The 14,049-nt window shown below is 35.3% G+C and overlaps 1 protein-coding gene across 1 annotated transcript in view; it reads left to right on the top strand.

Moving 5' to 3' along the window:
* The window catches only part of LOC136028425 (lactase/phlorizin hydrolase-like), a 100,531-nt gene that overhangs the window by 40,424 nt on the left and 46,058 nt on the right, over positions 1-14,049 (top strand). The window contains exon 6 of the mRNA XM_065706264.1: positions 5,139-5,284. Coding sequence (XP_065562336.1) covers positions 5,139-5,284 — 146 coding nt within the window. The remainder of the gene's footprint in view (positions 1-5,138; positions 5,285-14,049) is intronic.

Here is a 14,049-nt window from a genome sequence, read left to right as displayed (position 1 = left end):
AGATATGGGTGGCTACGCTCTGATCTCTTTGACTCTTCAAAAGGGCACTATGACTTTTGATTACCAGTCAAAAGGATCCCTTCCAAAGCATATACGACCACCCTTTCTTTATGAATATCATAATGTTCCCAGGACAGAACTTACAACCCTTGTCCTGAAAACTGTAGGGGGGGGGGGGGGGGGGGCTGTCTTCCTCACAGACATAGTTTCAGGACCCTTCAACTACGATGAACGAAATTTTTATCTCCAAATTTTGATAGGAGGTGTTAATGGAAATGATGACCGTGGACAGAGGGGGGCTTATTGCTATAAAATCACTTTGACTCTTAAAAAGGCCACTGTAACTTCCAATCTCAAATCAAATGAGCCCTACATCAAGTTTACATGGCCGCTCATTCCATAAGAACCTTACAGGCCAGCAGGGCATGACTTGCACTCCTATCCCAAGGGCACTGGGGGTTATGTCAGACCTAGAGGCATTGTTATATGCTCTTTGGACAATGTTGAGCAAAACCATTATCTCACAACTTTAATCAGATTTGTTCGGTGAAGGGGTGAAGTAGGTGGGGGGGGTGGGTGTGAAGTTAGCTACCCTCCATCCCTTTTGATTCTTCAAAGGGAGTAAGAAGTTCCAATCTTCGCCCAAATGAGCTTCCTCTAAAGTTTATACAACCATTCCTTCCACAAAACCCTGAAATCCCATCCCCTGGGGCATAATTTACAACCCTTGCCCCCAGACTCCGTGGTTTGTCTCAGCCCCAAAAGCCTTGTTAAATGATATTTGGACTATTTTGACCAGAAGGGCTATTTTAAAAATTCTTTTAGATGCATTTCAGGACAGTAAGACGTGTGTGTGTGTGTGTAGGAGGTAGGTAGGTGTCCTTTGACCACTTTGACTCTTAAAAAGGACACTAAAGCTTCTGATTACTATTCCAATGAGCCCCCCTGGTGTTTATACGACCACGCTTTCTATAAAAATCTCCTATGCCCCCAGGGCATAACTAACAACGCTTGCCCTGATGGCTAGGGGTAGGGGTTTCCGTCCTCAAATACATATTTTTTTGACCTTTTAACTACGTAGAAAAAAAAATGATGTATCAAAATTTGTATTGGAAGTGTTTGGAGAAATTATGGCCATGGGGGGGGGGAATTTGTTCTCCAATCACTTTTTACTATAAAAAGGGTACGAGCCCTTTCAATTTCCAGTTGAAAGAGCCCTTTTTTTAAGTTTCTACGACAGCAATTTCTATAAAAACCTGATATGCCCCCAGGCATAATTTACAACCCTTGCCCTGAGGGCCATGGGGTGGGGGAGGGTTTGTCATCCTCTTTAAGACCTTTCAACAACGTTGAACAAAATGGTTATCTCAAAGTTTTGATTTAATGTGTGCGGGAAATGGTGGGGATGGGAGGGGTTTAGTCGCCCTCTAATCACTGTTAACTATTAAAAAGGGCACTAGTAATTTCAATATCCAATCGGATGAGCTCTTTTCTTAGGAAGCGTCTCTGTGCTGCCTATGATAAATTCACAAACATTTATTGTTTATTAATTTGTCAAAAAAAACTGTTTCTGACAAGTATGTTTTATCAAAGAATGGTTAAGTGCCTTATGAAAACACAAAACGAGCAGAAATTAAGCTCTATAATAACTCGAGCCTAAACATAGCCTAAAAACGAGCCTAAAAACATAATTTGCATAACCGGCTTATCTCGTTATTAAATAAGAAAAAACTAATTTTTTTTAGCTGAAAGTAAGGAGCGACATTAAAACTTAAAACGAACAGAAATTACTCCGCATATAAAATGGGTTGTCCTCTCCGCAATCCCTCGCTCTTTACGCTAAAGATTTTAATTGTTTTAAAAAGTAGAATTGTGGCAAAGAGTCAAACTTTAGCGTAAAGAGCGAGGGATTGCGGAGGGGACAACCCATTTTATATACAGAGTAATTTCTGTTCGTTTTAAGTTTTAATGTCGCTCCTTACTTTCAGCTAAAAAAATTAGTTTTTTTTATTTAATTTCTGAACGTTTTTGAATTAATGCATGTTTGGTTTTGGCTCTCCGCACATAAATTATTAAAATGAAATTTGTATATTAATTCTTTTTTTGGCTAAACGGCTTTCTCTTAGTTTTGATCAGACGATTTTGAGAAATAAGGGGTGGAAAAGGAGGTCTAGTTGCCCTCCAATTTTTCGGTTGCTCAAAAAGGCAACTAGAACTTTTAATTTTTAACGAACGTTTTTATTAGTAAAAAATATACGTAACTTATAAATTAGCAACTTACGTAACAAACTTTTATAATCTTATATTTTTATTATGTATACAAGGGGGTCTGTATCCTCGTTAATACCTCGCTCTTTACACTAAATCTTAAGTTTTGTCCCAATTCTTTAAGAATGACCCCTGAATCAGAAAGGCCGTAGAATAAATAGTTGAAATTACTAAAAATATTTTAACATAAAGAGCGAGGTATTTATCTCCTCCTAAATACTTCGCTCTTTATGCCAAAGTATTATTAGAACCCCTCATATGCGTAATAATCTCTGTTGGTTTTAAGTTTCAATGCTACTCCTTCCTTTCATTTGAAAAAACGTTTTCATGTTTATTTTTCATTGTTTTCTTATGGTAATGCTAGAAAATCATGCGCCCTTTTCCTTGAATTTTTCTTCCCCCATGACAGATTCCTCTAAGGAAAGATCCTCCAACATAGCCCCCTCCCCTCAAACCCACCCCCCAAACAAAATAAAATCCCCCTGAAAACGTCTGTACACTTCCCAATAACCATTACTATATGTAAACACTGGTCAAAGTTTGTAACTTGCAGCCCCTCCCCCAGGGATTGTGGGGGAGTAAATCATCCCCAAATACATAGTTATTATGGTTTTCGACTATGTTAAACATAATGGCTATCTCAAAATTTTGATCCGTTGACCTTGGGAAAAAAATGAGCGTGGGAGGGGGCCTAGATGCCCTCCAATTTTTTTGGTCACTTAAAAAGGCCACTAGAACTTTTTATTTCTGTTAGAATGAGCCCTCTTGCGACATTCTAGGACCACTTGGTCAATACGATGACCCCTGGAAAAAAAAAAAAAAAAAACACGCACGTGATTTGTGTCTTCCGTGATTTGTCTTCTGGCAAAAAATACAAAATTCCACATTTTTGTAGATAGGAGCTTGAAACTACTACAGTAGGGTTCTCTGATACGCTGAATCTGATGGTGTAATTTTCGTTAAGATTCTATGACTTTTAGGGGGTGTTTCCCCCTGTTTTCTTAAATAAGACATATTTTCTCAGGCTCGTAACTTTTGATGGGTAAGACTAAACTTGATGAAACTTGATGATTATATATTTAAAATCAGCATTAAAATGCGATTCTTTTGATGTAGCTATTGATATCAAAATTCAATTTTTTAGAGTTTTGGTTACTATTGAGCCGGGTCGCTCCTTACTACAGTTCGTTACCACGAACTGTTTGACTAGATACAATGAATGACCTACAAATAATACACATGTAGACACACAGCACAGAGAGAGAGAGAGAGAGAGACAGAGAGAGAGAGAGAGAGAGAAAGAGGGAGAGAGAGAGACAAAAGCACCTACAAACAAAAAGATTAAGACAAAGAAAATACTAATTTTTTACATACTGGTGCCATTTTCCCTATCTGGATACAGATGACGCCTTTAGAGTAACTTCATCTTCCTCCAATGATTCCCTAAGAATGTCATCTAATACCCTTAGCCTTTCCAGAAATATTGTTGTCCACCATTCTGACAACCTTGATGAAAATATTGTCTCTTTATTTTGTTCTTAGTTAACATCAACACCCCTGAAGGTTTCAACTTTCAGTACTATTAGTCATTATTGAGATAACGCAGATACACTCTTTTAAGACCTGAATATATTTATTGCCTTATGATTTAGATAAACACCGTTCACCGTTTTCAAGAATTTTCACCTTAATTCAGTTAGATGTTCTTAAGATAGAGAAGATACGCCTTTTAACAAATTCGTTAGAATTAATAACCCCATCAAAGTTAAAATTAACAAATATGACCCTTGGGGGTTGTTAGTAGTAGAAAGTGTACTTCTACAAGTAAAAAGCAAGTGTCTTCCTCTGTTTTCAATATAAAATTAAGTTTATGTGATATATTTTGACCCCGATGGCGAAATATATCAAAAATAAATCATAAACGTATGTATGAATGAATAAATTTTAAAACAAGAAGAAATAAAAACAAACTATCAAGTCAAACTTAAAAAGAAAAGAAAATACGACAAAAAATTAGGGCTACTACCACCCTGTTCCTAAAACTTCTAATGGAAATTGGGTCATTTGTGCTTTATTAAAAGCTAAAAATATTTTAAGCATAATTCTTGTATAATAAAAAATTAAAAAATCGGAAGTTTTTTACCAAAAACCTTGAGTCTCAAATTGCTTGGGTATCCAGGAATAAATGTCATTGTAAATCAGGCGCGCAACCATAAGGGTGGAACTAAAAGGGCTCTGCCCCCTCTCAAGAAAAAATTACATTCTGTTTTTAAATCTTATATATCTGCTCGTTTTTATCATTTATTCCTTCCTTGCATTTAAAGATTCAAAATAAACTTAAAGCAATGCCTAAAATGCCGTTCTTTTTTAAGGAATATTTAAGAGTTTTCCGTTGGTTGGCGCAGGGACCACCGTTCAAACCTCCCATAATTATTTTCTGAGTGTATTCAAGTTTTAAATTGAAAATTCAGTTTATGTTGATTATTTGTTTGCAGCCATCATGGTTATTTTATTTTTTATTTTTCAGGATGCCTTAAAAAATCAAATCCTGTTTTTAACTTTGACTTTATTATTACTTCTCGCTTCCACTCGTTTTAGGATTTATTCATTCACTTATATCAGTATTTGTTGTCTATAAGTTTGAAGGGATTATTTATATCAGTTTTGATTTTTTTTTTCTGGTTTTCAGTTCTTCTCTTATAGTGATTTATGGTCGTTTTAAGTTCAAATTATTATTTGAATTCATTTATGCTTGTCTTTATTTATGCTGGGAAAAGTTTTTTTTACAAAATAACTTTTATTTTAATTAATATAAACCATAAGGAAGTTTCACAGTCTCCATTATAGTTAACCGTGTTTTAAATTTTCAGGAATTATTGGGATTACTTTGGACGCCGGGTGGCCAATCCCAGAAGACGACTCGCAACCAAACATAGATGCTGCTGAGCGTAATATACAGTTTGACCTCGGCTGGTTTGCTAACCCTATATTCAGTGAAAACGGAGATTATCCTCAGGTGAGGATTAAACTCCAGTTAATATACCCAATTTTTAGACCTCCCTAGACAGTTTCAATTAAGGTTTTGAGCTTTTAGTCAACTTTTGATCGAACCGATTTATAATGGGCGGTAGTAAATAGTTACAGTACCGACAACATCAAAAGTAAAAAAATTACCTCCGAGTCCATTTTAGATCTGTTCATACCTTAAACCCTAAGTTAAGGTATGATTTAATTGGCTACTAAGTTTGGCTACTAAGTTTCTAGGTAATGCCTTAAGTTTGGCTACTACCCAATTCCCTAACTGTAGCAGTTTAGAGCCTACTGCGTCATTGGTAATTTGCTTAAAATGAATTATGTTACATATATTCTATTTTTTGCTTATTATAACACCGAAAATCAAATGAACATTATCAATAAAATAAAATCTTGAACTGCTGAACTTTCAGCAATTAAAATCCTTATCTATTAAAATTTTAGTTATTTTTCAGCAGCTTAAAGCGCCAATGACTTAGTAGGCCTTAGACTTCCACAATTAGGGAAGGGGGTTTTAGCCAGAATCTTGTTTGTACGGATTTTTGCTCGTTTTAAGCTTGATTGGCATATTCAGTTTAGGTGTTACACATTTAAAAATCTATTCATTCACTTATAGTACCTGTTAAATGTTTGTTTGCTGCGATTGTTTCTTTGATTTTTTGACAATTGCGGGTCTCCTTTATTTTTTATCAGTAATTTTTGATCGTTTTGAGTTTGAATTATTATAGGTGCTTATTTCTGCTGATCCTAATTTTAATATGGCCTTTATTTATCTTTCAAAAACTCCTTTTTCTGAAGTTTTTTTTTTATAAATTTATGTTCGTTTGTGATTGCCAAAGTTTCAAAGTTATCAGAATTCCCTATTTCAAACCCAAGTTTTTTTTAACACCAAAGTTTCATCAAAGTATCAAGTAAACAAGGAATCACAGAAACAATAAGCCACCTGTATATATCATAGTCCTTTTCCCGGAAGCTGGGGGTTCAACCCCTGATGTATACTTTTTTGGCCTTTGTACTGATTTGAACAATATTTTGACTTGATACCTTTGAGGAAAAGGGGCTGGGGGGGGGCTGGTGGTACATTGATAATTTTTTATTCAAAAAATTGAAAATTTCTATTTAGAATTGTATGAGTCTCTTCCAAAATTAATGCAAGCAGCCCTCCCACAAAAACCTTATACCTTAACAATGGACAACTTGTATAGTTAAAACCATTACCCCCTAAGTTACCCCATAAACCCTAAGATATAATTTTTAGAGTTTTGGACTGTTCTGAGCAAAATGAATCTTTAAAAAAAAATTTGAATGAATTTGATAAAAAAAAAAAAAAAAAATGCAGAGGCAGGGCTGTCTACCCTCTGAATAGATTTTACTGTTAAAAAAGCGCAAAAAAAAATCATTTTATAATCAAATGAGCCTCTCCTAAAGTTTATACGACCACGTCTTCCATAAAATTTGAAATTCTACCAAGGACAACTAGTATAACTTCTAGCCATTTCTTTGAGGGCAAGGGATCAAAGCCAGAGCCATAGTTACTTGATATCTGCACTATTTTGAACAAAATGCCTCACAAAAAACTTTTACAAGGAACATATAAGAAATATGGTGTGAGGCGGGGAGGTGGTTGGTAGGCTGTTTTTCGTCTGACTGCTATTCATTTTTAAAAATTGAACAAAAATTTCAATTTTCAGTCAAATGAGTCTCCTCCAAGATTTACGCGACCCCCTTTCTCTAAGAACCTTATATTTTCCCTGGTTGTAAATTATAACTAATATCCCCAAGGTCTGTGGGGTTGTGTCAACCCCAGAAGCCTTATCGTATGATATTTGGACAATTCTTGAACAAAACGAATATCTCAAAATTTTGATTTAATGCATTTGAGGAAAAGAGAGCGTTGGAAACGGATAGTTTCCCTCTGATTACTTTTGACTCTTAAAAAGAGAACTAGAACTTTCAATGCCCAATCAAACTGGCCCTCTTGATTTACTCTCTAATTAAGGTGTTTGCCCTCTGATCACTTTGAACTCTTAAAAGGAAACTATAACTTTTGATTTCCAATCAAATAAGCCTCCCTCAAAGTTTATATGACCAATCATTTTATAAACACCCTAAGTATCCCAGGTATTAACTTACAATACTTGTCCCCAGGCTGTGGGATCAACTTCGAAGACATTGTTATCTGATCTTTGGACTATTTTGAACAAAATAGCTATCTGAAAATTTTGATCATACGTATTTTGGGAAAAATGGGTGCAGGATAGGGGGGTTAGTTGCTCTCCAATCGTCTTTTTTCTGAACACAGAATTAGAACTTTTAATCTAGAAGCATTTTAGCCCCCTCCAATGTTTATACGACCAACTTTTCCATGAAAACTTTATTTGCCTAATGGTACAAATTACAAACTTTTTCCTGAGCCCTGGGACGTTCTGTCGACCCTGGAGTTTTTCTCATCTGATCTTCCGACAGTTCGTTGCAAAATGGCTATTTCAAAGTTTTTGATCAGATACATTTGGGGAAAAGACTGCGTGGGGGTGGTCTACTTGCACAATACCTACACCCGGGTTCTTGGGGGTTGTTTTCATTCCCGGAGGTTTTGTTAACTGATCATTTTGAACAAAGTGGCTATCTCAAAATTTGATTAGCTGTATTTGGGGAAAAGAAGGCATAGAGGAGGGGTTTAGATGCCCTTTGATCACTTTTGACTTTTAAAAAGGAGATTGAACTTTCAATTTTTAATCAAATGAGACCTCTGAAGTTTATTCGAAGTCTAAACAACCACTCTTTCTATAAAACCCACTCTATTTCTCTGGGGCATTACAATGCTTGCCTCCTGGCACCGGGGGTAGTGTCGAACCTGGAGCTTTTGCTATCTCATCTTGGAACTATTTTGAAAAAAAATGTCGATCTCAAAACTTTAATTAGATACATTTTGGGAAAAAAGGACGAGGGGACTAGTTGCCCCCGATTACTTTGACTCTTAAAAAGGGTATTAGGATTTCAGATTTCCAATCTAATGTGCCCCATTCAAAGTATACACGAACATCCTTTCCATATCAAATGCCTCGGGAAAAAATAAACATTGAAGCTTTATGGCCTGTACCATGGGCAACAGTATAGCGTTGCCCTTGATAATATTGCTGCGATTATGGTTAGGAAAAGAGGCTAGAAGCATTTGTATTACATCAGGAGTTATGCAGGATTGTGTTCTTTCACAATTTACATGGATCATTTGACTGACCTTGTATTAAGGAGCACAGAAAAAGTAATGGAAGATCGGGATCAAATGGGGAAGAAAATTTTTCCTGCGCTTAGATTATGCTGATGATTTCCTAAATAGACCTCTAGAGATATTGCGAGTCTAGGGTAATACAATAGATTTGAAAATTAATGTTAATATCAAGCTTCACTTACCTTGGTAGTATTATTAGTAAAGACGATGGGTGCCGTGAAGATGTTCAAAGTAGAATAGCCAAGGCTCAAGGAGTTTTCTTACCGTTGAAAACAGTTGACAAGAATAGGTAGATAAATTTACGAAACAAGATTAGAATATTATCAAACAGTTCGTGGTAACGAACTGTAGTAAGGAGCGACCCAGCTCAATAGTAAACGAAACTCTAAAAAACGAAATTTTGATGCTAAAATATACATCAAAAGAATCAGATTTTCATGCTGATTTTAAATATATAAGTCTCATCAAATTTAGTCTTTTTCATCAAAAGTTACGAGCCTGAAAAAATTTGCCTTTTTTTAGAGAATAGGGAAAACACCCCTTAAAAGTCACAGAATATTAACGAAAATCACACCATCGCATTCGGCGTATCCGAAAACCCTATAGCGAAATTTTCAATCTTCTATCTACAAAAATGTGGAATTTCGTATTTTTTGCCAGAAGACAAATCACGGGTGCGTGTTTATTTGTTTTTTTGTTGTTTTTTTTTCCCCAGGGGTCATCGTATCGACCAAGAGGTCCTAGAATGCCACAAGAGGGCTCATTCTAACGGAAATGAAAAGTTCTAGTGCCATTTTTAAGTGACCAAAAAATTGGAGGGCACCTAGGCCCCCTCCCACACTCAAATTTTTCTCAAAAGTCAGCAGATCAAAATTTTGAGATAGCCATTTTGTTCCACATAGTCAAAAACCATAATAACTATGGCTTTGGGAATGACTTACTCCCCCAGAGTCCCTGGGGGAGGGGCTGCAAGTTACAAACTTCGACCAGTGTTAACATATAATAATGGTTATTGGGAAGTGTACAGTCGTTTTCAGGGGATTTTTTTTTTGGTTTGGGGTTGAGGGGAGGGGGCTATGTGGGAGGATCTTTCCTTGGAGAAATATATCATGGAGGAACAGAAATTCAATGAAAAGGGCGCAGGATTTTCTAAAATTACTAAAAAAAACAATGAAAAAATAAACATGGAAATTTTTTTCAATTGAAAGTAAAGAGTAGCATTGAAACATAAAACGGACAGAGATTATTACGCATATGAGGGGCTCTAAAAATACTTTAGCATAAAGAGCGAGGTATTTAGGAGGAGATAAATACCTCGCTCTTTATGCTATAGTATTTTTAGTAATTTCGACTATTTATTCCACGGCCTTTCTGATTCAGGGGTCATTCTTAAAGAATTAGGACAAAATTTATTTAATTATATTTAATTAAACATATTTAATTAATATAATTAATTAATATTATTTAATTAATATTTAATTAAACATATTTAATATATTTAATTAAACAATAAAAAGCTTTAGCGTAAAGAGTGAGGGATTGCGGAGAGGACAACCCATTTCATATACGGAGTAATTTCTGTTCGTTTTAAGTTTTAATGTCACTCCTTACTTTCAGTTTAAAAACCCGCTAAAGTTTGACCGCTAAAGTTTTACGCTAAACTTTGACTCTTTGCCACAATTCTGCTTTTTAAAACAATTAAAAGCTTTAGCGTAAAGAGCGAGGGATTGCGGAGGGGACAACCCATTTCATATACGGAGTAAATTTCTGTTTGTTTTAAGTTTTAATGTCGCTCCTTACTTTCAGTTTAAAAAACTAGTTTTTTTTATATAATAAACTACAGTGACGACAGTGGTTAAATATAGTTCTGAAGCTTAGGCCTTCCAAAAAAGGAGAAAGATTTGCTAGAAGTTTTTTAGAGAAATTAACTGATTATTATAGGTATGGTTTGGTATGGTTTTCTATGATGTATTATTTTTTATAATGTATCGTTTTTTGGTTTTTCTCGTTGGCATGAAAGCTCCGCTCCCCGCCAGCAGAAAAATTTATAAAATTTTGTAATTTATGGGTATTATAATACATAATAAAAAAGAACCTTGAATCCTACTGATTGACCTTGTTTCAAACAAAAGGATATACGAAAAGTGATTTTCGATACCGTATCCTAGGCTATAATAAGATAAAGGTTAGCATGGCTAGGACACGCTCTGCCAATGAAGGATTACAGTTTGCCGAAGATTGTCCTTTTTGGCCAACAGTCTAGGGCTAAATGGCAAGAAGGTCGTCCAGAAATAGAATTGGAGAATGTCGTAAAGACAGATATAAGGGTAATAGGAATTTCCTGGGTGGGTGTAAAGAGGGAGGCTTTGAATAGATTGGGATGGAGGCAGAGCGTGGAAAACTGTGCTGGCCTCTGTCAGCTTGGGGCTGCGGTGAGTTGTTAGTAGTAGTAGCATAGCACTGTTCACTTTAATGTATTTGTCTGCTATACTATGCAATTTTATAATTTCTTGAGCAGTCTTGCCACAGTCAGTGGAGTTTGGATGAGAGATCCATATAAACGGCAGAAAACTAAAACCCGACACCTACTAAACCAGAAATGTTCAACCCTTTAGCTTGTCTTGTTTTTGCCGTAGATTGGCGTGCTCATTTGTGAGGAAAATTCCTTCATTAGAAATTGTCAATCTCATTTTTTCGATTAAACGGAGCGGTATTTTCGTTTTAGTCCCTAAAAAGTTAGTCCCCAGAAAAAGTTTGTCTCTAAAAATGTTTAAGCATACATTCTAGGAAAATGTCAAAATTTAGCTCAACAGAAAAGTCATTTGATCAATTTTTCGGATTTGGGAGCTCCCTGTGGTTCATACTTGTTTTGACTGAAAACCTTGCCGACATAATTTCCCCGTCTTTTCAATCTTACTTCATATACTAACAAAACAATCCTAATTACTTTCAATGATAACTAGTCCGCTGTAAGAACTCGCTAATTGACCCCTTTTCTTTGTTACTTTTTTTTACTTATTTTTTTGTAAGATGTATGTAGTCATGTGAGCTTCTACTTAGCCAATTCAAACATTCAGATTTTACTTTTTACTATCCTTGCTCCTTTAAGGATAACTGAAAGGTGGATATACCCTGTGTAGCAAAGGTATCTCAGGGTGTAATCAAGGGTATCTTTTTCCTTTGTTGGTAAACCATCCAGTACATTAAAGAGTGCGTTTGAGTTAAACCTTATTTAATTTGTGCGTTTAGTCGAAAAGAGATTTCGCTCCTAAGCAATCTGGCACTGAGATTAAGAACTGCGCACTATGTTAGGTGAAGGAGATGCATGTGGCTTTGTTTTCCATTTTGATACATGTATGTTTCAATTGTTGATGTTTAAATACATAAAATCTTCATCTTAATTATTGGCTTCCCAAAATGCCTGATGACCTTCATACGTTACAATTTGCTATAGATAGTGTTTACACCAGGTTAAACGAAATCGAACTCTTTATGGCCCCTTTTGAAAATATAATTTGTGGTTTTTGGCCCCGAATAATCTGCTGATGTCACTATTCAGTACCGCAGAAATCCTTGCATCTATTTCACTAAACTACCTTGGCTTCCCGTTTACTATCTCTCTTTAGGGTACGTGGATCTTATCATTAGGGTTCTGAAAGTTCAGCTGAGAAGAACTTATTGATTATTTGGCAAGGTTAAGGGGCATTTAGATAAAAGAATTTTTAGTTGGCTTAATCCCTGACTCTCATCTGGCAATATTTCTCTGCAACAGAATGCCAATAAATCGGTTCTTTTTTTGTTGGATTCTGCAAGCATGTTACCCAGCTTCCAATATGGAATAGTATAGAAATACTTATGTCTCTGTGTGGTATACTGGTTTTAATATTACAGTTTTATAATATATAAAACTATCTAATACTATTGTGGGTTTCTCTTTGATAAGAAAAAGAACAGCTTTAAGTTATTTTTGTGGGTGTTAAAATACGATTTTAGGGTTTATTTATAGCTTGATGACAGAATGCTCTTTTTATTTAGGATGCCTATTGATATTACATTTTTCTGTCTTTTCTTGTGAGATGTCACCCTGTTGCTTAGATGTCACCCTAAGCAACTATCCAGCTCGCTTATTTCGTTGGGCACTCTCTTCTCATAACTCTTCTTACTAACTTCCATGTTCCATGGACAATTACTAGTAGAGATGAGGTTCAGCTTTGTCAAAATACGTACGAAATATTCACTCCCCCCTTTTTCCTCCAAAACTATCACATAGGTCAAATTGTTGCAACAATCTGGGGAAGGGGTCAATGTATAAAAAATCTCACCTTTTGAACTCTTTGTTCAAAGTCACTGGGAATCAGCTGCCCTTTTGAAGAATGGCCCGTGGTCCCTTTAGTTTACCGATAAAATTTTTTAAAGATTTATCTTATTCAAAACAATAAAAAGTCCCAGGAAATGTGTTATCAAGGACAACACATAATGTTACGGCTTTAGTTTCCAGTTTTGCTGTTCACTCGTTGGTTTTAAGTCTTGGCTTTTCCTTTATCTGTTTTCAGTTTTTCTTTTCATTCGGTGATTTTTATCTTTACTTCCACCTTTGCCTGTTTTTAGCTTTGTGTTTCATTCTTTAGTTTTTAATCTTTACTTCTTCCTTTGCCTCCTTTTTGTTTTGCGTTTCATTTGTTGGTTTTTAATCTTCACTTCTTCTGTTGCCTCTTTTTAGTTTTGCGTTTTATTTGTTGGTTTTTAATCTTTACTTCTTCCTTTACTTCCTCTTATTTTTGTGTTTCATTCGTTGGTTTTTAATCTTTACTTTTCCTTCGCCTCTTTTTAGTTTCGCGTTGCATTTGTTGGTTTTTAATCTTTACTTCTTCTTTTGCCTCTCTTTAGTTTTAGGTTTTATTCGTTGGTTTTTAATCTTTACTTCTTCCTTTGCCTCCTTTTAGTTTTGCATTTCATGCGTCAGTTTTTAATCTTTCCTTCTTCCTTTGCTTCTTTTTAGTTTTGCGTTTCATTTGTTGGTTTTAATCCTTACTTATTTTTTTGCCTCCTTTTATTTTTGGGGTTGATTCGCTGGCATTTAATCTTTAATTCTTCCTTTGTCTCTTTTTAGTTTTGCGTTTCATTGGTTAGTTTTCAGTCTTTACTTCTTCCATTGCCTCTTTTTAGTTTTGCGTTTCATTCGGTGGTTTTTAATCTTTACTTCTTCTTTTGCCTCTTTTCAGTTTTGCATTTCATTCGGTGGTTTTTAATCTTTAGTTCTTCCTTTGCCTCTTTTTAGTTTTGCGTTTAATGCGTCGGTTTTTTAATCTTTCCTTCTTCCTTTGCTTCTTTTTAGTTTTTCGTTTCATTTGTTGGTTTTAATCCTTACTTATTTTTTTACCTCCTTTCATTTTTGGGGTTGATTCGCTGGTATTTAATCTTTAATTCTTCCTTTGTCTCTTTTTAGTTTTGCGTTTCATTGGTTTGTTTTCAGTCTTTATTTCTTCCATTGCCTCTTTTTAGTTTTGCGTTTCATTAGT

This window comes from Artemia franciscana, chromosome 6 (assembly GCF_032884065.1).
Source record: "Artemia franciscana chromosome 6, ASM3288406v1, whole genome shotgun sequence".
NCBI lineage: Eukaryota > Metazoa > Arthropoda > Branchiopoda > Anostraca > Artemiidae > Artemia > Artemia franciscana.
This window is presented reverse-complemented; position numbering and strand designations above follow the sequence as displayed.